Below are 24760 nucleotides of genomic sequence, written 5' to 3'. Positions count from 1 at the left end.
CTTTCTCCTCGCCCCTTCCCTCAAGTGTGACATTTCTTCTTCTCACCCCCTAGTCCATCTCTCCCCAGCCCCACTCACATTCTCTCTCCCTATGCACCATCTTACCCTCCCCTCCAGTATGCATCACCTTTCCTTTCCCTCCCCTTCAAGCCCAGCTGCACCTTTCTCTTCCCTTCCCCCTCTACCAGGTTCAGCAGCACCTCTTCTCCCTTCCCTTTCCATGCCCCCTGTCCAGCAGCACCTCTCCCTCTCCCTATGTTCAGCAGTACCTCTTCTCCCTTCCCCATATCCAGCAGTAACGCTTCTCTCTTCCCTTTCCCTCCCCCCATGTCCAGTAGCACCCCTCCCTCTCCTGATGCCCAGCAGTACCCCTTCTCCCTTCCCCTTCCCTCCTCTACCTTCCCCATGTCTAGCAGTACCTATTCTCCCTTCCCTTTCCCTCCTCCCCTGTCCAGCAGTACCTCTCCTCTCCCTAGCGGCAGCTCAGTGTGCTTTTAACTTCACTACACAGCTGCCGTTAGCATTAGTTAGCCAGCAATTTCATCAGGCAGCCTCAAGGCCTTTGCTAGTCTGGCCGCCTCCGAAGATGCAACTTCCTCTTTCATCGGAGATGGACTGGCCTAGCAAAGGTCCTGAGGCTGCCTGATGGAATCACTGGCTAAACTAATGCTAGTGATAACTGTGTGGGGAAGTTAAAAGCACACATCGAGCTTAAATGGCAGGTGCAGGAATGTAAGTCTTGTGTGGCCATTGAACAGGAGGAGTTGGCTTCTATGCTTCTCTTGCATCTGCCTTGGCTCCTAGGGAGTCGTCGCGTGGTGGGAGCTCTTTCTTCAGTCTGTATGACTCTGAGGGTGTGGAAGATGGTTCAGAGTTTGTTGTTGGATGGTAGGAAATATTCGTGGTTCACCCCCCTTCACTATAATTCAGAGTTTCAGCCAGGACTTGATGGGGAGGTGTTGAGGCCTGGGAGGTGAAATGGTTGGTGTGTGTTGGACAATTTTGGGACCCTGTTCGGAGGGACATTCGCCCATTTCCTGAGTTATGTGATCGTTATGGGTTGTTGCCCCGAGATCTCTTCCCATATTTGCAGGTCAAGCATTATCTTCAATCATCTGGCCTTCTCCAGGATTTGGCAGGGGGAAAGACTATATTTGAACAGATGGTAGGTCCTGTGCTCCGGAACAGTGCTATATCTTCCTTGTATCAGTGCTTGGTTGCTGGGCATGTGTCTCCTCTCCCCTTCGTGGTTGCTTGGGAGTGTGATTTGGGGTGGAAGCTGTCCACTTCTGAGTGGGAGGGGATTTGGTCTCAGGTGGGCTCTATGGCTATCGCTACTCCACTTGTTGGTATTGCACCCCGGTGCTGTTTGCGAAAATGGGACTGAGGGGGGAGGAAGAGTGTTGGAAGGGTTTTTGCATATGAGGTGGGACTGCCCCCGGGTTTGAGAGTTATCCCAGGACAAGCAGGCAGCTATTCTCACATATGGATGATGTCATCAGCAGAGTCCGGATGCGGAAGCTCGCAAGCAGACTTGCTTGAAGAAACTAGAAGTTTCGAGTTGACCGCACCGCGCATGTGCGAGTGCCTTCCCGCCCAGCGTAGGGCGCGTCTCCTCAGTTCTCATTTTCCGTGGAGCTGAGAAGTCCGTCTTTGGCTCACTGCGTTTAACTTTTCACTTTGTGCCTTCTCTACACCGCGGTTTGTGTTTTTTTCTTCACGAATTGCTGTCTTTCTATTTTTAATTCTTTTATTTAAATTTTTTAAAAAAATAAAATTTTCTTCCGCTCGGCTGCCGGGACAGGCCTCTTGGCCGCAGCCCAGGGGCTTCGATTTTGCGGCGGCTATTTTTTCTCCTATGTCCCGGCCAGCAACGGGCTTCAAGAAGTGTAGTCAGTGACAGTGCCGAACCATCAACCAAAGTCATGCGAGCGCTGTGCTACTCTTCAACCTCGAGCCCTTAAAAGTCGTTGCATTTTGGTGCAGAAGCTTTTCGGGATGGATTCTCTCTCCGATCCCTCGACTTCGAAGGCGGCCTCGACCTCACCTTCGACTGAAACTCCTCCTGCTTCTACTGCTTCGACCTCGAGCCTCATCAGACCTTCTTCGTTTGCAAAGGCTCTCTTCTTGACGACTCCTGCTGTATCTTCTCCTGTATCCTCAAGTTAGATAGCTCAGCAGAAGGTTCCAGCGGTGGTGCTTAAAGTGCCTAAGACTTCCAAGTCGAAGCACATTTCCACTGCTTTTGTGGAACCTCCAGCCAAAGCAGGTGGTCCTTATTCAGACGCGGGTCCATCCTTGCCGACTGCTTTCCAGACCATGTTGGAGAAGCAATTCATTCAGTTCCTTACTAATATGGGACTGAAGCTTCTTCCTCTTATCCAGCCTGGGCATTCTGCAGACTCCCACGAGGTCGAGCCTCTTCCTTTGCCTCGGTCTGAGCTTACACACTCTTTGCAGGGAGCAGAGTCTCTGTGAGTGTCTGGTCTGGCATCTCAGCATGTCAAGCAAGGAGCAGAATCTTTGCAAGTGCCTCGGCAGGAATCCTCATACTCTATCCAAGGAGCAGAGTCTTTGGACATGTATCGAGGTTCCTCCACCAAACCTCCGGAGCTTCGATCTACAGCCTCCAGTCCTATCCATTCGTTGGTAGCATCGGCTGCTTCAGTCTCCGAGGCGAAGTCTCCTCGATCTTCGAGATCTGCTTCCAAGCACCATTCTCATCAACGATCGAGACCTTCATCCTTCTTCTAAAGAACGTCCTTCTTCAACTAAGCCTCGTTCTACTCCTACTTCTACGAGACCGCCGACCCCTCGATTGAGGTCTCCCCTTCCAAACCTTGAGGATACAGCGGTTTCCATTGCTTCCTCCATATTTTCTGGCCGAAGCCTCATCTTCGACACAGGCTGCCTTGACGACCTCGAGTCCTTCTCGAGGCAAAGCATTGGCGGATCAGCTATCTTTTTCATCTTTTCTTCGTCAGATGGCTGTTGACTTGGATCTTCAATTAGATACTGGTTCCAAATTCTCCAAGGAGTATCTGGAGGTTATGCATCTCCCTTAACCTCCGGCAGAGTCTCTTAAGCTTCCTCTTCTTAAGCTTTTGTCTCAGACTTTTGGCAGATGCCTGGAGATTCCTTATACCATTCCAGCTGTTCCAGACAAATTGGACTCTAGGTATAAAACTGTTCACCGCTTGTGGAGTCGTCTTTAAAAAGGTCCCATCCTTGCAAAGTTTATGCCACCGTTCCCCCTGGAAGGGAAGGGAAAACTATGGACAAATTCGGACGTCGCATCTATCAAAATGCCATGATGTCCTCTAAAGTCCTTAATTATAATTTTCATTTTGTCACCTATTTTGAGTTCCTCATTACTCTTTTGCCTAAATTTTTGAGTTATTTGGATACTCAAAAACATTTTGAATTTCAAGAACTCATCGCTTTTCTATCACAACTCAGATTACATCTCCTTCAATCATCTTATGATGCTTTTGAGTTGTCGGCCAGAGCTGCTGCTTGTTCTGTAGCCATGCGCCGTCTTGACTGGCTTCATACCATTGACATGGATCCTAATCTCCAGGACCATTTGGCTAATATTCCTTGTGCAGGCAATGATCTCTTTGATGAATCTATCGAGGCAGCCACCAAGAAATTGTCTGAACATGAAAAATCCTTTGCTTCCATTGTCAGACCTAAGCCGAAGCCAGCTCCTGCCAAACCTACACGTCCTCCTCCTATCTATCAGAGGCGTTTTGCTCTGAGGACGGCTCCTTGTAATCGCCCTCCTCCTAAGAAACAGCAGCCTCGGAAGCAACAAAAATCTCAACCTTCTGCTGCACCTAAGGCTACTCAGCCTTTTTGACTGTTTAAAACAGCATAACCTCTATCGTTCTGACTCTGAATTCTTCTCCCCCTATAGGAGGTCGTCTCCATCATTTTTACCACCGATGGACGACAATTACATCCGACCTCTTGGTACTAACTATCATCAAGGAAGGATACTCTCTTCGTTTCACTCAGGTCCAACCAGAGCTTCCTCCAAGAGAGTATCCTTCCAGTCCATCCCAGACTGCCCTTCTTCTTCAGGAAGCTCAAGCTCTGCTTCATCTCCATGCCATCGAACCAGTTCCTTTGGAACAGCAGAACAGGGGGTTTTACTCCCCTTACTTCGTTGTTCCGAGGAAGATGGACGATCTATGGCCCATTCTGGATCTCAGGGCTCTCAACCAATTTCGAATGTTGTTCCTGGCATCCCTTTATCCCCTTCTCGAGCAGAACGACTGGTTATGCTCTCTGGATCTCAAGGAGGCCTACACTCATATTCCCATCCATCCGGCCTCCCGTCCATATCTCAGATTTCGGGTGGGGAATCTGCATTATCAGTACAGAGTGCTGCCCCTCGGCCTGACTTCATCTCCCAGAGTGTTGACCAAATGCCTTGTGGTGGTAGCAGCAGCTCTAAGGAACCATGGTCTTCAGGTATTTCCCTACCTCGACGACTGGCTCATCAAAGATTCATCATCTCAGGGGGTTATTGTAGCGACCCAATGGACTACCTGGTTCCTACAAAGTTTGGGATTCGAAATCAACTTTCCCAAATCCCAACTTCAGCCCTCACAGACTCTACAATTCATTGGAGCTGTTCTCAATACTGTCCAACTCGGAGCATTCCTCCTACACAACGTCTGGAAGCTCTTCATCTCTGTCATGTAGTGTCTTCCCGCTCTTCCATCTCAGCGAGACACATGATGGTACTCCTAGGTCACATGGCTTCCACAGTACACGTGACTCCTTTTGCCAGACTTCACCTCAGAATTCCTCAGTGGACCCTGGCATCTCAATGGACACAGGGTTGTGATCCGCTTTCTCGCCATATAGCAGTCACTCCTTCATTGAAGCAGTCTCTCCGTTGGTGGATGCTCTCTTCCAATCTCTTCAGAGGCTTCCTGTTTCAACTGCCCCCCCCCCCCCATCAGAAGGTCCTCACCACAGATTCTTCGACCTACACTTGGGGCGCTCATCTCGATGGTCTCTGTGCTCAAGGCCACTGGACCAGTATGGATCGTCAGTATCATATCAATCTGTTGGAACTCGGAGCGATCCTCAAGGCTCTCAATGCTTTTCAACATCTACTTCTCGACCAGGTAGTCCTCATTCGGACGGACAACCAAGTCGCCATGTATTATGTCAACAAACAGGGAGGGACGGGCTCTGCCTCCCTTTGTCAAGAAGCTCTGAAGGTTTGGGACTAGTCTACATCCAAGGGGCGAAGAATTGCTTGGCGGACAACTTGAGTCATCTTCTGCAACCTCACGAATGGACACTCCATTCCTCACCTCTTCACATTTTTTCTCAGTGGGGAATGCCTCAGATAGACCTCTTTGCAGCTCCTCACAACTACAAACTGCCTCAGTTCTGCTCTAGGATATACTCTCCTCATCGCCTCGAAGCAGACGCTTTGCTTCTGGAATGGATGAATCTCTTCCTTTATGCATTCCCTCTCATGCTCAAGACTCTGGTCAAGTTGAAGAACGATCATGCCACCATGATACTAATTGCTCCTCGGTGGCCGAGACAACCTTGGTACTCCCTTCTACTTCAACTCAGCAGCAGGGAGCCATACCTTCTACCAGTTTTTCCATATCTGCTTACACAGAGTCAAGGATCTCTTCTTCATCCCAACCTGCAGTCTCTACACTTGACAGCTTGGTACCTTTCAACATGACTCCTCTTCAGTTTTCTCAATCTGTAAGAGACGTTTTAGAGGCTTCTAGGAAGCCTACCACTAGACAATACTATCACCAAAAATGGACTAGATTTTCTATGTGGTGTTTATCTCACGATAAGGAGCCTCAACATTTCTCCTTATCTTCTATTTTGGATTATCTTTTGCACTTATCTACTTCTGGCTTCAAGTCTACATCAATCCGAGTCCATCTCAGTGCAATTGCAGTTTTCCATCAGCCTATTGAAGGGAAACCCCTCTCTGCTCATCCGGTGGTTTCCAGATTTATGAAAGGACTTTTCAATGTCAAACCTCCTCTCAAACCACCTCCTATGGTTTGGGACCTCAGTGTTGTTCTTACTCAATTGATGAAGCCTCCTTTTGAACCAATTGACAAGGCTCATCTGAAGTATCTCACTAGGAAAGTGGTGTTTCTCATTGCCCTCACTTCTGCTCGAAGAGTCAGTGAGCTACAAGCTTTAATTGCTGATCCATCTTTCACTGTCTTTCATCATGAAAGGTGGTCCTCCGTACTCATCCTAAATTCCTCTCTAAGGTGGTATCGGAATTTCATCTCAACCAATCCAGTGTTCTTCCAGTGTTTTTTCCAAAGATTCATTCTCATCCTGGAGAATCAGCTCTTCATAAACTGGACTGTAAACGTGCTTTGGCCTTTTATTTGGAATGCACAAAATCACACAGAACTGCTCCTCAACTTTTTATCTCCTTCGATCCAAACAAGTTGGGACATCCCATCTCTAAGCGTACCATCTCCAAATGGATGGCTGCTTGTATCTCATTCTGCTATGCCCAGGCTGGATTACCCCTACACAGTAGAGTCACAGCCCATAAAGTCAGAGCAATGGCAGCTTCAATAGCTTTCATCAGATCTACACCTATTGAGGAAATTTGCAAGGATGCTACTTGGTCCTCGGTTCATACTTTCACTTCTCACTATTGTCTGGATGTTTTCTCCAGACAATAGTTTGGCCAGACAGTATTACAAAATGTATTCTCCTAAATTGCCAACACTCCCACCATCCCATTCTGGTTAGCTTGGAGGTCACTCATATATGAGAATAGGCTGCCTGCTTGTCCTGGGATAAAGCACAGTTACTTACTGTAACAGGTGTTATCCAGGGACAGCAGGCAGCTATTCTCACAACCCACCCACCTCCCCTGGTTGGCTTCTCTGCTAGCTATATGAACTGAGGAGATGCGCCCTACGCTGGGCAGGAAGGACTTGCGCATGCGCAGTGCGGTCGACTTGAAACTTCTAGTTTCTTCAAGCAAGTCTGCTTGCAAGATTCTGCATCCGGGCTCCGCTGATGACGTCACCCATATGTGAGAATAGCTGCTTGCTGTCCCTGGATAACACCTGTTACGGTAAGTAACTGTGCTTTTTGGTCTGCCTGTATTAGCTTGTTGCATGCTATCTTGGGAAGTCAGACCCGGGTTGGATGGGAGATGGTACTTCTTTGCATCTTTGACCCCTCTATGCCTGAGGGGGCAGTGAGCTTTTGTAAATTATTTTTCACAGCTGTCAAACTGATACTGGCTGCTTGCTGGAAGCGACCTGATGTGCCTAATTGGAGGCTGGTTGTTGATAAATTGCATCATTAGCATGTTTTGTATAAACTCACTGCCCTTAAGCGGGGTACTTTGCATAAATTCGATAGTATTTGGCGCCAGTTTGAACGCTGGTCTAGGTTTTGAGGGAGGTGGGAGCTCTTTTTTCTTTTTCTTTTCTACTCCTCCAGTTTTCCTGCCATTGTTTGTCGGGTTTTGTTTGCTGGGAGCCTGTCTGGGAGGGGGGTGGTGTGGGTGGTGTGAGGGTTTTGTAGTTTGGTAGTTGGTTATAAGTTTTGGTGGTAGAGGATTTCTTTTTACTAGTTTTCAGGGGATTGGATGGGGACTGTACTGTTTGATTGGTGGTTCATAGCTTTGTGAAGCCTATATGATGGACTTGTGCATTTGTATTGTACTATTTTCATTGCCATTTGAAGTCTGTTGTTGTTTTTTCATTGTAATGTTTATCCCAGGACAAGCAGGCAGCATATTCTTAACACATGGGTGACGTCACCGACGGAGCCCTCGGTACGGACCTTTTTAACTAGAAGTTTCTAGTTGGCCGCACCGCGCGTGCGCGAGTGCCTTCCCGCCCGACGGAGGAGTGCGTGGTCCCCAGTTTCTTCGTTTCCGCGGAGCGAAGAAGACGCGTGTGTTTTTTCAACGGCCGTTGAAACCACTTTTTTGCCTTCCCGCTCGCGCTTTTTTCCTTATTTTTTCTTTCTTTACCTTCGGGTTTATTTTTTCTTTGATTTGCAAAAAAAAAAACAAAAACTTTGCTTTTTCCCTTTTTTCTTTCGTTTTTGCCCCGGCGGGGCCTGTTGCCAGTATACAGGCCTCGGGCTTCGATTTTGCGGAGGCTATCTTCCCCTTCATGCCCCCGCAGGTCGGTTTTAAGAAGTGCCAGCGGTGTGCACGCCCGATCTCCATAACTGACCCACACAATTGGTGCTTGCAGTGTCTGGGTCCGGAGCATCGGGCGGACTCCTGCACCCGCTGTGCCACTCTTCAAAAGAGAACTCTTAAAAACCGAAGAATTCAACAAACTCTTCTCTTCGGCACCGAGTCGGCGATGGACTCCTCACCTTCCACGGCGGTACCTCAAAAATCGGCACCGTCAACCTCGACACCGACCGACCCCGCATCGGCGTCGCTGGCGCCAGGTAAGCCGGCTAAGAAGCCTTCCTCTTCCCTCGAGCGCCCTCCAGCTACGGTGGCGACACCGTCCCTACCGGCATCGCACCGGTCCCGCAAACGCTCCGCCCCGATCTCGGTGAGTGCCTCGTCATCGGCCTCCTCATCGCCGGGGCGTGGAGCGGCATCTAAGGAACCGAAGAAAAAGAAAGCGGTTCCGATGCCACCCCTAGATGACCGTATCTCGGCCATCTTAAAGGCTCAACTCCAAGAACAGTTGAAGAAACAACTTGAACAACTGTTGCCCACTATCCTGGCACCGCTCCTTCCGGTACCAGACCGGCCCGAGCCCCGCACCGAGCCCCCGGTGTCCACCCCTTCGGTACCGGTGAACACATCCATGCCGATCCTTTCGGCCCAACAACTTCAGGGCGATCCGGTGGTTCATTCTCAGACCACATTGGATCCTCCTCGGCACCAGGCGGTACGGCATTCTTCTCGGGACCGAGATAGACGCCGGTCGTCCTCCCCTGGTACCGTTTCGGTGCGCTCTGGAAAGTCTTTGTCCAAAACTCGCCATACCGCGCCCTCCACCCCGGTGTCTCGACATGCACCAGAAGTCAGGGACCCTGACTTATGGGAGGAAACTCCTCTCGGTACCGAGGAGGATCCCTCCTCATCTGATGAGGAACCATCGGCACCCGATGCCACCTCTAAACCAGAGCAGTCCTCATTTTCTAAATTTCTGAGAGAAATGTCTGCTGCCCTGTCCCTTCCTCTGGAATCTGACTCAAAAAAGTCTCAAGCCTTTCTAGAGGCTTTAGACTTTGAGCAACCTCCTAAGGAGTTCCTCAAGCTTCCCGTGCATGACATCCTACGGGAAACGTTCTACAAAAACTTGGAAAATCCCCTCACAGTACCGGGAGCCCCCCGTAAACTGGACAACCTTTACCGTGTCATTCCCATTCCTGGATTCGACAAATCTCAATTGCCCCATGAGTCCCTTCTGGTGGAATCCACCTTAAAAAAGACTCAGGGCTCCAGTGTCTATGCCTCTACCCCTCCTGGCAGAGAAGGTAAGACTATGGACAAGTTTGGCAAGAGGCTTTACCAGAATGCCATGCTTGCCAACAGGGCAAACAACTATTCCTTCCATTTTTCTTTCTATCTGAAACATTTGGTCCAACAACTGTCTGCCCTCCAGAAGTACCTTCCTGAGCGCAAGGTCCCGCTATTCCAACAACACATCTCTGGTCTTCTCCAGATGCGAAAATATATGGTCCGCTCAATATACGACTCCTTTGAGCTCACCTCTCGGGCCTCTGCCATGGCCGTAGCCATGCGTCGCTTAGCCTGGCTCAGAGTCTCCGACCTGGACATTAACCACCAGGATCGTTTGGCCAACGCCCCCTGTCTCGGGGATGAACTCTTTGGAGAGTCCCTGGATTCCACCACCCAGAAACTCTCGGCCCACGAGACCAGGTGGGACACCCTGATCAAGCCGAAAAAGAAGGCTCCGCCTGCTCGACCCTATCGGCCTCAATCATCTTACCAGCGGAGGTTCTCAGCCAGGCCACTCAATCCGCCTCCCCAACAATCTCGGCGACCCCGTCAACAGCAGCACCATGCCCAGGCTCGGTCTCAGGCCACTCAACCCTCCAAGCCTTCTCAGCCTGCTAAACAATCTCAGCCCTTTTGACTCTTCTCTCCAGGGCATAGCCAGTCATCCACCCTCGCTGCCTCTTCCACAGCCTATCGGGGGTCGTCTCACCATTTTCTCAAGCCGTTGGGAAGTCATCACGTCGGACCAGTGGGTCCTCAACATCATCCGCCACGGCTACTCTCTCAACTTCCAGACTCTTCCACCGGACAACCTTCCCGTAGAGTCTGCTTCACACTCATCTCAAACCCCCCTCCTCCTGAGGGAGGTTCAATCCCTCCTCCTTCTCAATGCCATCGAAGAAGTACCTCCAGATCAAAGGGGTCAGGGATTCTACTCCCGCTACTTCCTAGTACCCAAAAAGACGGGAGACCTCCGTCCCATTCTCGATCTCAGGGACCTCAACAAGTGTCTGGTCAAGGAAAAGTTCAGAATGCTCTCCCTTGCCACACTTTACCCTCTACTTTCTCAACACGACTGGCTATGTTCCCTGGACCTCAAAGAGGCCTACACTCACATCTCCATCCATCAGAACTCTCGCCGCTACCTGCGGTTCCAGGTGCTACACCACCACTATCAGTACAAAGTGCTACCGTTTGGCCTCGCTTCCTCCCCCAGAGTCTTCACCAAATGCCTGATAGTGGTGGCGGCCTTCCTCAGGTCTCACAACCTCCAGGTGTTCCCCTACTTGGACGATTGGTTGGTGAAAGCACCCTCATCTCAACTCGTGCTACAAGCTACTCATCACACCATCTCTCTCCTCCACCTCCTGGGGTTCGAGATCAACTACCCCAAGTCGCATCTGCTTCCCACCCAGCGACTTCAATTCATTGGAGCAGTTCTGGACACCACGCTGATGAGGGCCTTTCTCCCCTCCGATCGTCAGCAGACCCTGCTCCACCTCTGCCGTCAGGTACTCAGGCATCCCTCCATTCCTGCTCGACAGATGATGGTCCTCCTGGGTCACATGGCCTCGACAGTACATGTCCTTCCCCTGGCACGTCTCCACCTTCGTACACCTCAGTGGACTCTCGCCAACCAATGGTCACAGACTACAGATCTTCTTTCTCATCCCATCTCTGTGACATCATCTCTTCAGCAATCTCTCCAATGGTGGTTGAACTCCTCAAATCTTTCCAGGGGTCTTCTTTTTCATCTGCCCCCCCACTCTATGATCATCACCACCGATGCGTCCCCCTACGCATGGGGAGCTCACCTAGGGGATCTACGCACCCAGGGACTTTGGACCCCACAGGAGCGTCGTCATCACATAAACTTCCTGGAACTCAGAGCCATGTTCTACGCCCTCAAGGCTTTCCAACATCTTCTCTGCCCTCAGGTCCTCCTCCTGTGCACAGACAATCAAGTCGCCATGTACTACATAAACAAGCAAGGCGGCACCGGATCTCGCCCCCTTTGTTTGGAGGCTCTGCGCATCTGGACCTGGGCCACGGACCGCAATCTCTTTCTCAGGGCGGTCTATATCCAGGGCGAACAGAACTCTCTGGCCGACAATCTCAGCCGCATCCTTCAACCTCACGAGTGGACGTTGGACCCTCCGACTCTGCTCTCCATCTTTGCTCGATGGGGCACTCCGCAGGTGGACCTCTTTGCAGCTCCTCACAACCATCAGCTGCCCCAATTCTGTTCCAGACTCTTCTCTCCTCACCGTCTGGCTCCGGATGCATTCCTACTCGACTGGAGGGATCGGTTCCTCTATGCCTTCCCTCCACTTCCTCTGATGTTGCGGACCTTGTCCAAACTCCGCAAGGACAACGCCACCATGATTCTCATCGCCCCTCGGTGGCCTCGTCAGCACTGGTTCTCCCTCCTGCTTCAACTCAGCTCCAGGGAGCCCATTCCTCTTCCTGTGTTTCCTACTCTGCTTACACAGCAGCATCAGTCTCTACTGCATCCCAATCTGTCTTCCCTCCACCTGACAGCTTGGTTTCTCTCGGGCTGACCTCTCCGGAGAATCTATCTCACCCGGTCCGCCTCATTTTGGACGCATCCAGGAAACCGGCCACTCTCCAATGTTACCATCAGAAGTGGACCAGATTCTCCTCGTGGTGTCTCCGGCATCATCAGGAACCTACCTCCTTAGCGGTGGAAACTGTCTTGGAATATTTGCTCTCACTGTCCAATGCTGGCCTCAAAACCACCTCAATCAGAGTCCACCTCAGTGCCATCACTGCGTTTCATGAGCCTATTCTCGGAAAACCCCTCACGGCTCATCCTCTGGTTTCCAGATTTATGAGAGGGCTCTTCAACATCAAGCCGCCTCTCAAGCCTCCTCCTGTCGTCTGGGACCTGAATGTGGTCCTCTCAGCACTCATGAAACCTCCGTTTGAGCCTCTTGCCACAACTTCGCTCAGACTTCTTACCTGGAAAGTGCTTTTCCTAATTGCCATCACCTCTGCCAGGAGGGTTAGCGAACTGCATGCACTGGTTGCCGACCCACCTTTCACGGTTTTTCACCATGACAAGGTTGTTCTGCGTACCCACCCTAAATTCCTTCCCAAGGTGGTCTCAGCTTTTCACCTTAACCAGTCCATTGTGCTTCCCGTCTTTTTCCCTAAGCCTCACTCGCATCCTGGGGAACAGGCGTTGCACACACTGGATTGTAAGCGTGCCCTTGCTTACTATCTTGACCGTACCAGAGCTCACCGATCATCTCCTCAGCTCTTTGTATCTTTCGATCCCAACCGTTTGGGTCGTCCTGTCTCCAAACGGACCCTTTCAAATTGGCTTGCTGCCTGTATTGCCTTCTGTTATGCTCGGGCCGGTCTCTCACTGGAAGGAACTGTCACGGCCCACAGAGTCCGAGCTATGGCTGCTTCTGTTGCTTTCCTCCGTTCCACGCCCATCGAGGAAATCTGCAAGGCGGCCACTTGGTCCTCAGTTCACACGTTCACTACTCACTACTGTCTGGACGCGTTCTCCAGACGGGATGGGCTCTTCGGCCAATCTGTGTTACAGAATTTATTTTCCTAATGGCCAACCATCCCACCTCCCTCTTTGTTAGCTTGGAGGTCACCCATGTGTTAAGAATATGCTGCCTGCTTGTCCTGGGATAAAGCACAGTTACTTACCGTAACAGGTGTTATCCAGGGACAGCAGGCAGATATTCTTACGTCCCACCCACCTCCCCGGGTTGGCTTCTTAGCTGGCTTATACTAACTGGGGACCACGCACTCCTCCGTCGGGCGGGAAGGCACTCGCGCACGCGCGGTGCGGCCAACTAGAAACTTCTAGTTAAAAAGGTCCGTACCGAGGGCTCCGTCGGTGACGTCACCCATGTGTTAAGAATATCTGCCTGCTGTCCCTGGATAACACCTGTTACGGTAAGTAACTGTGCTATCTTGGTATGATTTCTGTCCAATAAAAAATTTTCAAGTTAAAAATAAAAAAAAAGCACACAGTGAGCTGCCACTGCTGGTCCAGGGGAGAGGAGGGAGGCTGGGGAGAGAAGAGGAGGAAGGCGGGAGATATGTGACGGTAGAAGGAAGTTGGGTGACATACAGTGCCAACTCTGCGTACCCTATGACAAGGGTACGCCGATCCCCTGGGGTAAGCGTACTGTGTGTTGAGAATCTCTTCTGTAATCCACAGGATTACAGAAATTTGACCATTCTCTGTTTTAAGTGTTTACATTAATTTGCTTACCACAGAAGTCAGACTTACCAGCCTGTAATTCCCTACTTCTTCCTTACTTCCACTTTTGTGGAGAGGGACCACATCTGCTCTTCTCCAGTCCTCCAGTACCACTGCTGACTCTAGAGAAGCATTGAAAAGGTCAGTCAGCAGAGTTACCAGAACTTCCCTAAGCTCCTTCAGCACCCTTGGATATAACCCATCCAGCCCCATCGCTTTGCCTACCTTTAATTTAGCTAGCTCCTCATGAATATCCCTCTGATAATCGATCAAGGTCTACCACTCCTCCATCCCTATTCACATTTGTCTTCTGTGGTCACGCTCTCGACGCTTCAGCCGTGAACAAAGAAATATTTGTTAAGCAATTCAGCCTTTTCTTTATCAGCTTCTACATATTTCTCCCCTTTACCTTTGAGTCTCACAAGGCCACTTTTGCACTTCTTCCCATCACTGATATATCTGATATATCTAAAAAAATCTTGTCTCCCCGTTTTACCATGTCAGTTATTTTTTTTTCCATTTTTCCACTTGCAGAACTTTTCCCTCCGCCAGACCCACAGACGCTATAATTGGAATGTTCTATAGTAAACCTTAATGTCTAGGACCCTGAGCCCCAATTCTCTTGGCCATCTGTGAATAGCAGTTGTTCCATACTGACTGCATGATTCTTCTTTGCAGCAAGTTTAGTGCCTAGTTGGGAATATGAATTAGCAGAGTCTGGAACAAATACATTAAATACAGGAGCACATTCATTTTTACTGTAACCAGGAGATATGTTCCTCCTTCCACATTAAACAGGTCCCTCTCAATCAGTTTAAACAGGGGAACATAATTCACTTCAAAAGGTTTTGCAAGGTGTTATGAAAATTCCCAAATAGTGAAGATCTCAATGTATATACCTTGGAAGGAAGTTGGGTAAGAAGAGATATGATAGAGATGTTTAAATACTTCTGTGGCATTAATGCTCAGGAGGCAAGTGTCAATTGAAAGGAAGTTCTGAAATGAAGAGCATAGAATGAAAGTGAAAGGGGACAAACTCAGAAGTAACCTCCTCGGTTTCATTCTGAGGTTTCAACCTAAGGTTTCATTCTTCACAGAAAGGGTGGTGAATACATGGAATGGCCTCCCAGTGGTGGTGGTGATAGAGATTAATCCAAGAAAGCATAGGACAAGTACATAGGGGGTCTGATTCTATAAATGGTGCCTAGCAGCGCCTAACTTGTAACCACTGCGTCGCATGATTGCCTTTTATAGAATCACGCCTAATGTCGATAGGTATTCTTGTGGTAGTTGCCGGTATATTAGGCCTAGTGATGCCTAAGTCATCCATGCCTAATCTCCTCTCCTAACCATGTCTACTTTTCAGGTAGGCGTTGGAGGTGCCTTGACTTAGGTGTCGCTAGGCTCTGTACTGATATCCTTGCATTAACTAAATTGGCAATTAAAATGATTTTTAAAATTGTTTTTTAATAGTGTGGATAATTACCACACCATTTAAACCAATTAAAAACAAACTGCATGTGGAACTAAGTTAAGCAGTGCTTGCTGTAGAATCAAGCCCAGGATCTCTAAGGGAGAGGAAGGGATAGTAGATGGTATGGATGGGGAGACTTCATAGGCTATCTCTCTTCATTTTCTATGTTTTTGATGGTTAGAGTGGGGTAGCTGGAGGGCTAAATCTGTTGTTGTTTCCTTCCAGCTCTGTATGCTTTTGGTAGCTGAAGTGTCTTCATTTCCTACCTTGTTGTAAGGGTATCCAGTGGTGTTTGATGATACGCCAATATGACTAAGAAGCAAAGTATCTTTTGATCTTCAGGTTGGAATCCTTTGTGGACCTTTGTAAGCATGTTGGAAGTACTCTGTCCTTTTCTCTGTCCATCAGTGCTTTGGTCTTTTCCACTGTTTCTTCTGACCTCTCCCTGCTTCACTTGGTTAATCTTTCATCGAATCACTCTCTCTGTTTCCTAGTAGCTGGCTGTGCAGAATGGCTGATTCCTACTCCAGAAGAGGTAAATGTAGGATTACAAAGATCAACCGAAGCAGAGCAGACAAAGATGCAGTGAACGACATGCAAATGCAGGGTGAGAAATTTTTTCCTGAAATAATAAATTGGAGAGGGGGGGACTCACTTTTCAAGGCTTGTTCTTGTGTTTGTGGGACAAATAGGACTATTTCTGGAAAAGAGCGCTGCCAGTCCTGTAGATAGGGGATATGGGAGCCAAGTATGGGAATCACTCATGCTTGAGGGTTTTATACCTCTGTACATCATGAGTCTCTCTTGTCACAGGTTTCTGTACTTTAGCTGGTAGTATTCCAAATCTTTCCGTGCAGGCTGTGTGTTTTACCTTGATAGAAGAGCAATTCGAGCTAGAGGTAATTTCTCCATAAAACACAAAGGCAGCTTCTCATTTCAAAGTGTCTGAGAGATGCCTTGATACAAATGAAGTTACCCAGAAGCCAATTTTTACTCAGTTGATGTATTTTTATGTCCAGTGGTCATGTCCCCAGGGTCTTCAGGGAGGGGGGTCCAACCAGGATCCAACCGAGATTCTCCTTCAATTTCCTAAAAGGTTGTGAGGGAGGGGGCAGATGATGTGAGCATCTATTCCCGTTCTATGGGATGAAAGAAGATATTTTATTCTAACATCTTATAGTAATGTAATGTAATGTAATGTAATTTATTTCTTATATACCGCTACATCCGTTAGGTTCTAAGCGGTTTACAGAAAATATACATTAAGATTAGAAATAAGAAAGGTACTTGAAAAATTCCCTTACTGTCCCGAAGGCTCACAATCTAACTAAAGTACCTGGAGGGTAATAGAGAAGTGAAAAGTAGAGTTAGAGGAAAAATAAAAATAAAATAAACATTTTAATAAGACAGCATTGATCTAAATACTTTGGAAGGTAGAAGAGAGTATAGTCTACAGCTGGGGTGTCAAAGTCCCTCCTCGAGGGCCGCAATCCAGTCGGATTTTCAGGATTTCCCCAATAAATATGCATGAGATCTATTTGCATGCACTGCTTTCATTGTATGCTAATAGATCTCATGCATATTCATTGAGGAAATCCTGAAAACCTGACTGGATTGTGGCTCTCGAGGAGGGACTTTGACACCCCTGGTCTACAGGCAGTAAACACAGTACAGTGGCATCCAAAGAGATTCTGAAAAAAGAAAAAGGGATATGATATAACAAAACATTTATTCTAATGCAATAGGTGTGTCATTCTAGATCACAGGTGTCAAAGTCGGTCCTCGAGGGCCGGAATCCAGTCGGGTTTTCAGGATTTCCCCAATGAATATGCATGAGATCTATGTGCATGCACTGCTTTCAATGCATATTCATTGGGGAAATCCTGAAAACCCGACTGGATTACGGCCCTCGAGGAGGGACTTTGACACCCCTGTTCTAGATACTAGGGTATTCTTCCCATGCTTGCAAGTTGTGCAAAAAGAATCCATTCCAGGTTTTTAACTCCTCTTCCTCCAGAGGGCTCTGCTGCCCCCTTCAGTTTTTCCTTTTGCCTATGAGCCAGAAGGTGTCTTTCTGATCTGCTATGTATATTTCTTTATTATTTTTGGTATTTTTCACAGTTTTTGCTATCGGTGCACCAGAGCTCCCCAGTGCGGGGAAAGTTCTGCTTGCATGGAAAAGAAGCAGACTTGGGTCTACAGCTGGCAGGTTAATCCCTTGGGACCTGTTTGGCCAGCCTGCAGAAAATTTTGTGGAGCTCGGGGTCTGTATTCCTAATAGCTTAGCATACCTATTGAATTGCAGAGGCTTGAGCGCAGGCTGTTTGGCATCCGCAGAGGGCTCAGCAGAGCTGTTCATTGTGTTGGCTGTGATTTTGCCTCCCCCCTTTGGGTGCGCTGTTCCATAGAGGTTGAGGATTTCAGCATTTGGAGAACTGGCTGATTGAGGCAGGGTTTCTTCTCCCAATCCAGCTACTGCTTAGAGCTGAAGCGGGCTGCAGCATCTTCAGAGCATGTCACAGTGAATAAGGCTAAATTGGTGTGTGTGTGTGTGTGTCTGAAAAACCTATTTTTGAAGGTTTCTGCAACATCTGGTAGGGTCCCCCACCTCTAAAATCTTGTGTTCTGAGTTTTGTTTATTTCTAGTAAAGTAGTTTATCAGACAAGCAGGCAGCATATTCTCACAAAATCAATAAAAACAAGAGAAAAAGGAAGCCGATATGGTTCTCCAAACTAGTGGCAGAGAAAATAAAGGCGAAAGAGTTGGCATTCGTGAAATATAAAAAACCCCAAGAAGAGGAGTGCAGAAAGGACTACAGGGTGAAACTGAAAGAAGCCAAGAGAGAGATACGTCTGGCGAATGCACAGGCGGAAGAACAAATGGCTAAAAATGTAAAAAAGGGAGACAAAAATTTTTTCAGATATATTAGTGAAAGGAGGAAGATGAAAAATGGAATTGCTAAACTAAAGGATGCTGGGAACCGATATGTGGAGAGTGATGAGGAAAAAGCAAATGTGCTGAACAAATACTTCTGTTCTGTGTTCACAGAAGAAAATCCTGGAGAAGGACCTAGATTGTCTGGCAAAGTTACACGAGAAAATGGAGTAGATTATCCCAGGACAAGCAGGCAGGTATTCTCACTAGTGGGTGATGTCATCCGACAGAGCCCCGATGCGGACGTCTAACAAACATACTTGCTTGAAGAAACTCCAGAAGTTCCATCGGGTCCCCCCGGACCATCCTCCAAGAGAGTATTCTTCCAATTTGACCCAGACCACCCTTCTTCTTCAGGAAGCTCAGGCTTTGCTCCGGCTTCGGGCCGTCGAGCCGGTCCCTGTGGACCAACACAACCGGGGGTTTTACTCCCGGTACTTCCTTGTTCCGAAGAAGACGGGCGACCTGCGTCCTATTCTGGACCTCAGGTCCTCAACAAGTTCCTGGTCAAGGAGAGATTTCGCCTGCTGACCCTAGCTTTTCTCTACCCCCTCCTTGAGCAGAACGACTGGTTATGCTTTCTGGATCTAAAAGAGGCCTACACTCACATTCCCATTCATCCGGCCTCTCGCAAATTCCTCAGATTTCGGGTGGGACATCTGCATCTGCAGTATCGAGTGCTTCCTTTCGGCCTGTCCTTGTCTTCCAGAGTTTTCACAAAGTGTCTGGTGGTGGTGGCTGCTGCACTCCGGAACCATGGTCTTCAGGTGTTTCCTTACCTTGACGACTGGTTCATCAAAGCCGCCTCGGCTCCAGGGGTCATCTTGGCGACCCAAAGGACTATTTGGTTCCTGCAGAGTCTGGGGTTCGAGATCAACTTCCCCAAATCTCATCTGCAACCGACCCAGTCTCTTCCCTTCATCGGGGCGGTTCTCGATACTGTCCAACTCAGAGCATTCCTTCCTCCTCAGCGCCTGGATGCTCTGCTTCATCTCTGCCAGTCAGTGTCTTCTCGCCAATCCATCTCAGCGAGACATATGATGGTTCTCCTGGGGCACATGGCCTCCACGGTTCATGTGACTCCTTTTGCCAGACTTCACCTCAGAATACCTCAGTGGACCCTGGCTTCTCAATGGACACAGGTGTCAGATCCCTTGACTCGTCACATCCTGATCACTTCTGCTCTTCAGCAGTCTCTACGTTGGTGGATGATCTCTTCAAATCTATCCAGAGGTTTGCTGTTTCACACTCCTCCCCACCAGAAGGTTCTCACGACCGATTCCTCGACCTATGCATGGGGAGCTCATCTGGACGGTCTTCGCACTCAAGGCTTCTGGACCAGTGCGGACCGGCTGTGCCATATCAATCTGCTGGAACTCAGGGCGATTTTCAATGCCCTTCAAGCTTTTCAACATCTGCTTCACGACATGGTGGTCCTTATTCGCACGGACAATCAGGTCGCCATGTATTATGTCAACAAGCAGGGGGCACGGGATCAGCCTCCCTTTGTCAGGAAGCTCTCAGAGTCTGGGATTGGGCGATTCGCCACAACACCTTCCTCAAAGCTGTCTACATTCAGGTGGCGGACAATGCTTTGGCGGACAACTTAAGTCGTCTCCTTCAGCCTCACGAATGGACTCTCAATTCCAAGCCCTTCTTCAGATCTTCTTTCAGTGGGGGACGCCTCAGATAGACCTCTTTGCGGCTCCCCACAACTTCAAACTGCCTCAATTCTGCTCCAGGATATACACTCCTCATCGCCTTGAGGCAGATGCCTTTCTTCTGGACTGGAAGAATCTCTTTCTGTATGCGTTTCCTCCGTTTCCTCTCATTCAAAAGACTTTGGTCAAGCTGAAATCCGAGAATGCCACCATGATTCTGATAGCTCCTCGGTGGCCCAGACAGCCTTGGTACTCCCTTCTACTTCAACTCAGCAGCAGGGAGCCATTCCTTCTTCCAGTGTTTCCTTCTCTGCTTACTCAGCATCAAGGATCTCTGCTCCATCCCAACCTGCAGTCTCTCCACCTGACAGCTTGGTTCCTCTCAACTTAACTCACCTACAGTTTTCCAAAGTGGTGAGGGATGTTTTGGAGGCTTCCAGGAAGCCTGCTTCTAGGCAATGCTACTATCCCATTACTTATGAAAAATCATATAAAATTATTAGGTGTCATTTTTGACAGTACGCTTTCTTATCATGACCACATAAGTTCTGTCGTTAAAACCTGCTTCTTCAAATTACGTATCATCTGCTCTCTCAGTACTATTCTAAATACAGATTCAATTAATATTCTAATCCACTCATTAGTCATCTCACATTTAGACTATTGTAATTCCCTTCTTAATGGTCTGCCTCAAAAAGAAATTCGACGCTTACAACTCATACAACACACAGCAATCAAATTAATAAATAAAAAAGGCAAATTCGAACATGTCACTCCTCTCCTTAAGGAGGCTCATTGGCTCCCGATCACTCACCGTATAACCTATAAAATTATTCTCCTCTCTTTCAAAATTAAAAACTCTCACTTACCTTCATTTCTTGATAAATTATTAATACCCCAAAGTTCACCTCGTTCTTTAAGATCTACTGATCAAAAACTTCTCTATATACCATCCTTAAAAGAATCCTATTACACTAGAAAAACTAATTTCGCAATAACAGCACCCACCTTATGGAACTCTCTCCCTCAATATCTTCGCGATGAACTACAACTACCAAAATTTAAGGTCAATCTCAAAACTTTCCTTTTTCAAGATGCGTACGATAAATCCTAATCATCAAATAATAATATAATTTTTTTATTTTTTATTTTTTTTATTTTAGAGCAGTCCACCTTCTTTTTTATTATACCCCCACCCCTTATGTGTCATCCCCTTTTCCCTCTATATCCTTTTTTCCTTCTACAATTATGTAACTTTTTCCCACCTCCCCATTTTTCCTCACTTTCTAGTTTGTCTGTAAATGTCATACGTGTTCACTCTAACTACTCTTTTACACTCTTTTTATTTCTCTCTATTCTATATTAAATTCTTTTTTAATTATTATATAATTGTAAACCGGTCAGATATTCATTTTATGATCGGGTTATTAAAAACTAATAAACTTGGAAACTTGGAAATACTTTAGTCCTCCTTTGAATTTATCTTTTTTCCGCCCTCAGGGTATTTGGTAGGGAATTCCAGATTGTGGGAGCTGTAACCGAGAAAGAGATGATTTGACGAGTGCCGATAATTTTTAAGGAGGGAATGTGAAGGAGGATCATAGGGGATAAGGATTCTATCAATGAAAGCAGGCTCATTAGATTGTAGGCTATTCTGTAAGTTATTCTATGGGGAATTGGAAGCCAATGGGCTTTTTTTTAATAGAAGGGTAATGGTCGTTTTTCTTGGAATTAGTTATGACTTTTATGGCAGTGTTTTGCATTAGTTGAAGGCGTCTTTTTGACATAAACCTTTGTATAATGAGTTGCAGTAGTCTATTTTTGAAATGAGAGAGTCGATAAGGATATTTAAAGATTGTTGGTCCAGAATGGTTGCCAAAGATCTTATCATTTGAACTTGTAAAAACAATTTTTAACTACTGCAGAAATTTGTGGGCGATAAGTTAACTTATTATCTATAATAACACTTAGGATTTTCATTGTACTGACTCGTACGGATTAGTTCGATTGAAGTATTGTTGATGGCCAAAGGAGCTGTCAGTTGAATATTCTCTTTCCAGGTAAAAAGAATACTGTTGGTTTTAGAAATACTGAGGGAAAGCATGTTTTCATTTAACCGTAGCCTAATTCTAACTAGTTTTGAATTGATACTGCTAATGTCAGAAGAGTTGGAAGTTTCAATGGGGTGAATTTGTATGTCGTCAGCGTATACGTAAGCAATAAAGCCAATGGTTTGACAAAGAGTCGGTAGAGGGGCCGGATAGATGTTGAATAGTAAGGGGGAAAGTAGAGAACCTTGGGGAATCTGGAAGTTACTTTTATAAACAGAAGACGTGGAGTTATTGAAAACTACTGTGGAGGTTCGGTCTGTAAAGTAAAACGTAAACCATGCAAGGGTTTGGTTAGAAATACCAACGGAGGCTAACCTTTTAAGTAGTAATAGGTGATCTATTGTGTCAAAGGCTGCTGAGAGATCCATGAGACAAGTATAACTGATTTGTGTTGTTCAAGGAAGTATTGAATGGAGGTTGTTAATCCTAGAAGGGAGTGTTCCATGGAGTGATTTTTGCGGAGCCCGGTTTGGTTGGGGTGAAGAATTTGTGTTTTTTCAACAAAATCTGAAATCTAATTAAATACGATCTTTTCTGTTAATTTTGCCAAAAAAGGAAGGTAGGCTGTTGGTCTGTAATTAGAACATTCCTGAGTAGATCCTTTATGGTTTTTGAGGATGGGAAAGATAAATGAATGTTTCCAGGCTTTTGGTAATGTTGCTGAGGTAAGGCTGGTGTGAATGAGTTTGAGAATGTACAGGCCAAAAATGGAAAAGTGACGTTTAAGAATGAATGGGGGAATAGAATCAGAAATGGAACCTTTCAGATTAAGAGAGTGCATAATATGTTGTACTTCTTTTAGGGAGGGTAGAGAGAAGTTTGAGCATGAGGAGCTTAGTGGATTATGCTTGACGTCTTCTGAGAGAATATTTAGACTAGTATTTGTTTTATTTCTGATCTGATGGAGTTGATCTTTTCTTGGAAAAAGTTTGCAAGATCTTGAGCTGAAGGAGAATCTGTGTTAGAGATGGTTGGTTTGGGCTTAAATTGGGTGAGTTTTTTTCAGGATGGAAAAAAGAACAGATGAGTTTTTTGCTTTAGTGATGAATTTAGAATAGTATTTCCTCTTTACACTATTTAAGGTCTTTTTATAGTATTCCGAATGTTCCTTGTATTTACTGAGGTTAGGTAGGGTAGGATGGGAGCACCATTTGCGTTCCAAAGAGCGTAATTGGTATTTAAGAAGAGCCAGCGAGGAGTTAAACCAGGGATTGAGTTGTTTTTATGAAAAGACAGTTCAGGTAAAAGTTGGGGCTAAGTTGTCAAGGAGAGAATGACAAACAGTGTCCCTGATCTCTAATTGTTCATTAGGACCAGCGGCATCAAAAGTTTTTAAATCTATTTGAAAAGAGGATGGAGAGTTCGAATCATTGAGATTGTGAAAATCTCTTGTAAGGAAGGTTTTTGTTGGCGGTGAATGAGATACAGACTTTAAACGATAGGATGTAGAAATGAAAAAATGATCAGACCATGGTACTTGTATTATACGTGGCTTAGAAAAATTAGAAGTTTGGGTTAAAGCAGTGTTCTTCAACGGCTGGTCTATGGACCGATGCCGGTCCGCAGAAATTTCCTGCCGGTCCACAGGGCCAGCACGTGCATGGGGCCCGAGACAGTGTTCTTCAGCTGCTGGTGGGCAGTGTGATTGATGCGACGTTATCTTCGGGTCGGCTCCCTTTTCCTCATTGCTGCAGTGCACAAAGCCGCGGGTAGCGGTTCCTATGCTCATCTTGTGCCTGAACCGGAAGCCTTCTCTCTGACGTCACAACGTGCTTTCAGATGAGACGTGGGACATGCGAAGAGCCTTTGTCCAAGTCTTTGTACGGAGATTGGGCAGAGATGGGCGGGGTCTGGCCCATGATTTAGCCCAGTGTTCTTCAACCACAGGTCTGCGGACTGGTGCCCGTCCACAAAATAATTATTTTATTTCCGCCGGTCCATAGATGTCAAAAGGTTGAAGAATACTGGGTTAAAGGACTAAAAATCATGTCAAGAGTGTGACCCTTTGACTGAGTTGGGTCAGAGAGCAAAGGGGAAATATTGAGGTCTTGTAGGTGGTTTAAGAAATTAGGGGTGAATAGGCTATGGAAATCTTCAAAATGAATGTTAAAATCCCCAAGGATAATGGGATTTTGGGAAAGGGTTGCAAATTCGAAAACGAGAGATTGAGCCGTGGTGATAATGTCTGGGTTGAGTGGAGGAGGGATATAGAGAAGGAGTAAGTCAATGATTGGATTAGTGTGAATTTTAAGTTGAATCTTCTCTACAATAGAATTGATCGGGGAAGAATCAATATCAACAGTAAAGGAAGATTTGAAAATAATGGCAAGACCGCCTCCTTTCCTGCCAGAGCGGTGATTAAAGGGGTAAGAGTAACCTCGTATAGCCAGGTTTCTACTATGCAGAGAAGGTCCAAGGAATATTGAGTAATGAGATCTTTGAATATGTGATGTTTAGTGCACATGGACCTGGTGTTGATTTAAGCCTACATTTAGACATTGTGGGGCTATGTCGTTGAGGGGGAGAGAAGAAGGAGAGTAAGCCCGATAGAGCAGAATTTCGGTATGTTGGGAGATGAGATTAATGGTTGGGTTATTAACCTGAGTTGGGCGGGATCGTGTCGGCGAGAGGCTCCTGCACAATCGGCAAAATATTTACTTACTTGCCTTCTTTTTCCTGTCTTTACAATGTCGAAGCGCAGGGGAAGACAGAGGGGCGTTCTTCCTACTTTCTCTGCCTCTTCGCCGTCAACGCAGACGGCGATTACCAGCTTTGCCGTCCCAGTTGGAGCGGGCGTGTTCGCTGATCGAGGGGGGTAGACCTCGATCGAGGGAGGC

The 24760-nt window shown here is 47.0% G+C and overlaps 1 protein-coding gene across 6 annotated transcripts in view; it reads left to right on the top strand.

Annotated features, from left to right (window-relative positions):
• The window catches only part of ZNF512B (zinc finger protein 512B), a 324570-nt gene that overhangs the window by 52443 nt on the left and 247367 nt on the right, over positions 1-24760 (top strand). For 4 of the 6 annotated variants that reach the window (XM_033914236.1, XM_033914239.1, XM_033914234.1 and 1 more), the window contains exon 2: positions 15711-15823. In XM_033914236.1, coding sequence (XP_033770127.1) covers positions 15711-15823 — 113 coding nt within the window. The remainder of the gene's footprint in view (positions 1-15710; positions 15824-24760) is intronic. The other 2 variants (XM_033914235.1, XM_033914237.1) reach the window with 1 other exon arrangement.

The sequence above is a fragment of the Geotrypetes seraphini genome, chromosome 11 (assembly GCF_902459505.1).
Source record: "Geotrypetes seraphini chromosome 11, aGeoSer1.1, whole genome shotgun sequence".
Classification (NCBI taxonomy): Eukaryota; Metazoa; Chordata; class Amphibia; order Gymnophiona; family Dermophiidae; genus Geotrypetes; species Geotrypetes seraphini.
The sequence above is the reverse complement of the archived record's forward strand: the minus strand, read 5'-3'. Positions and strand labels throughout refer to the sequence as shown.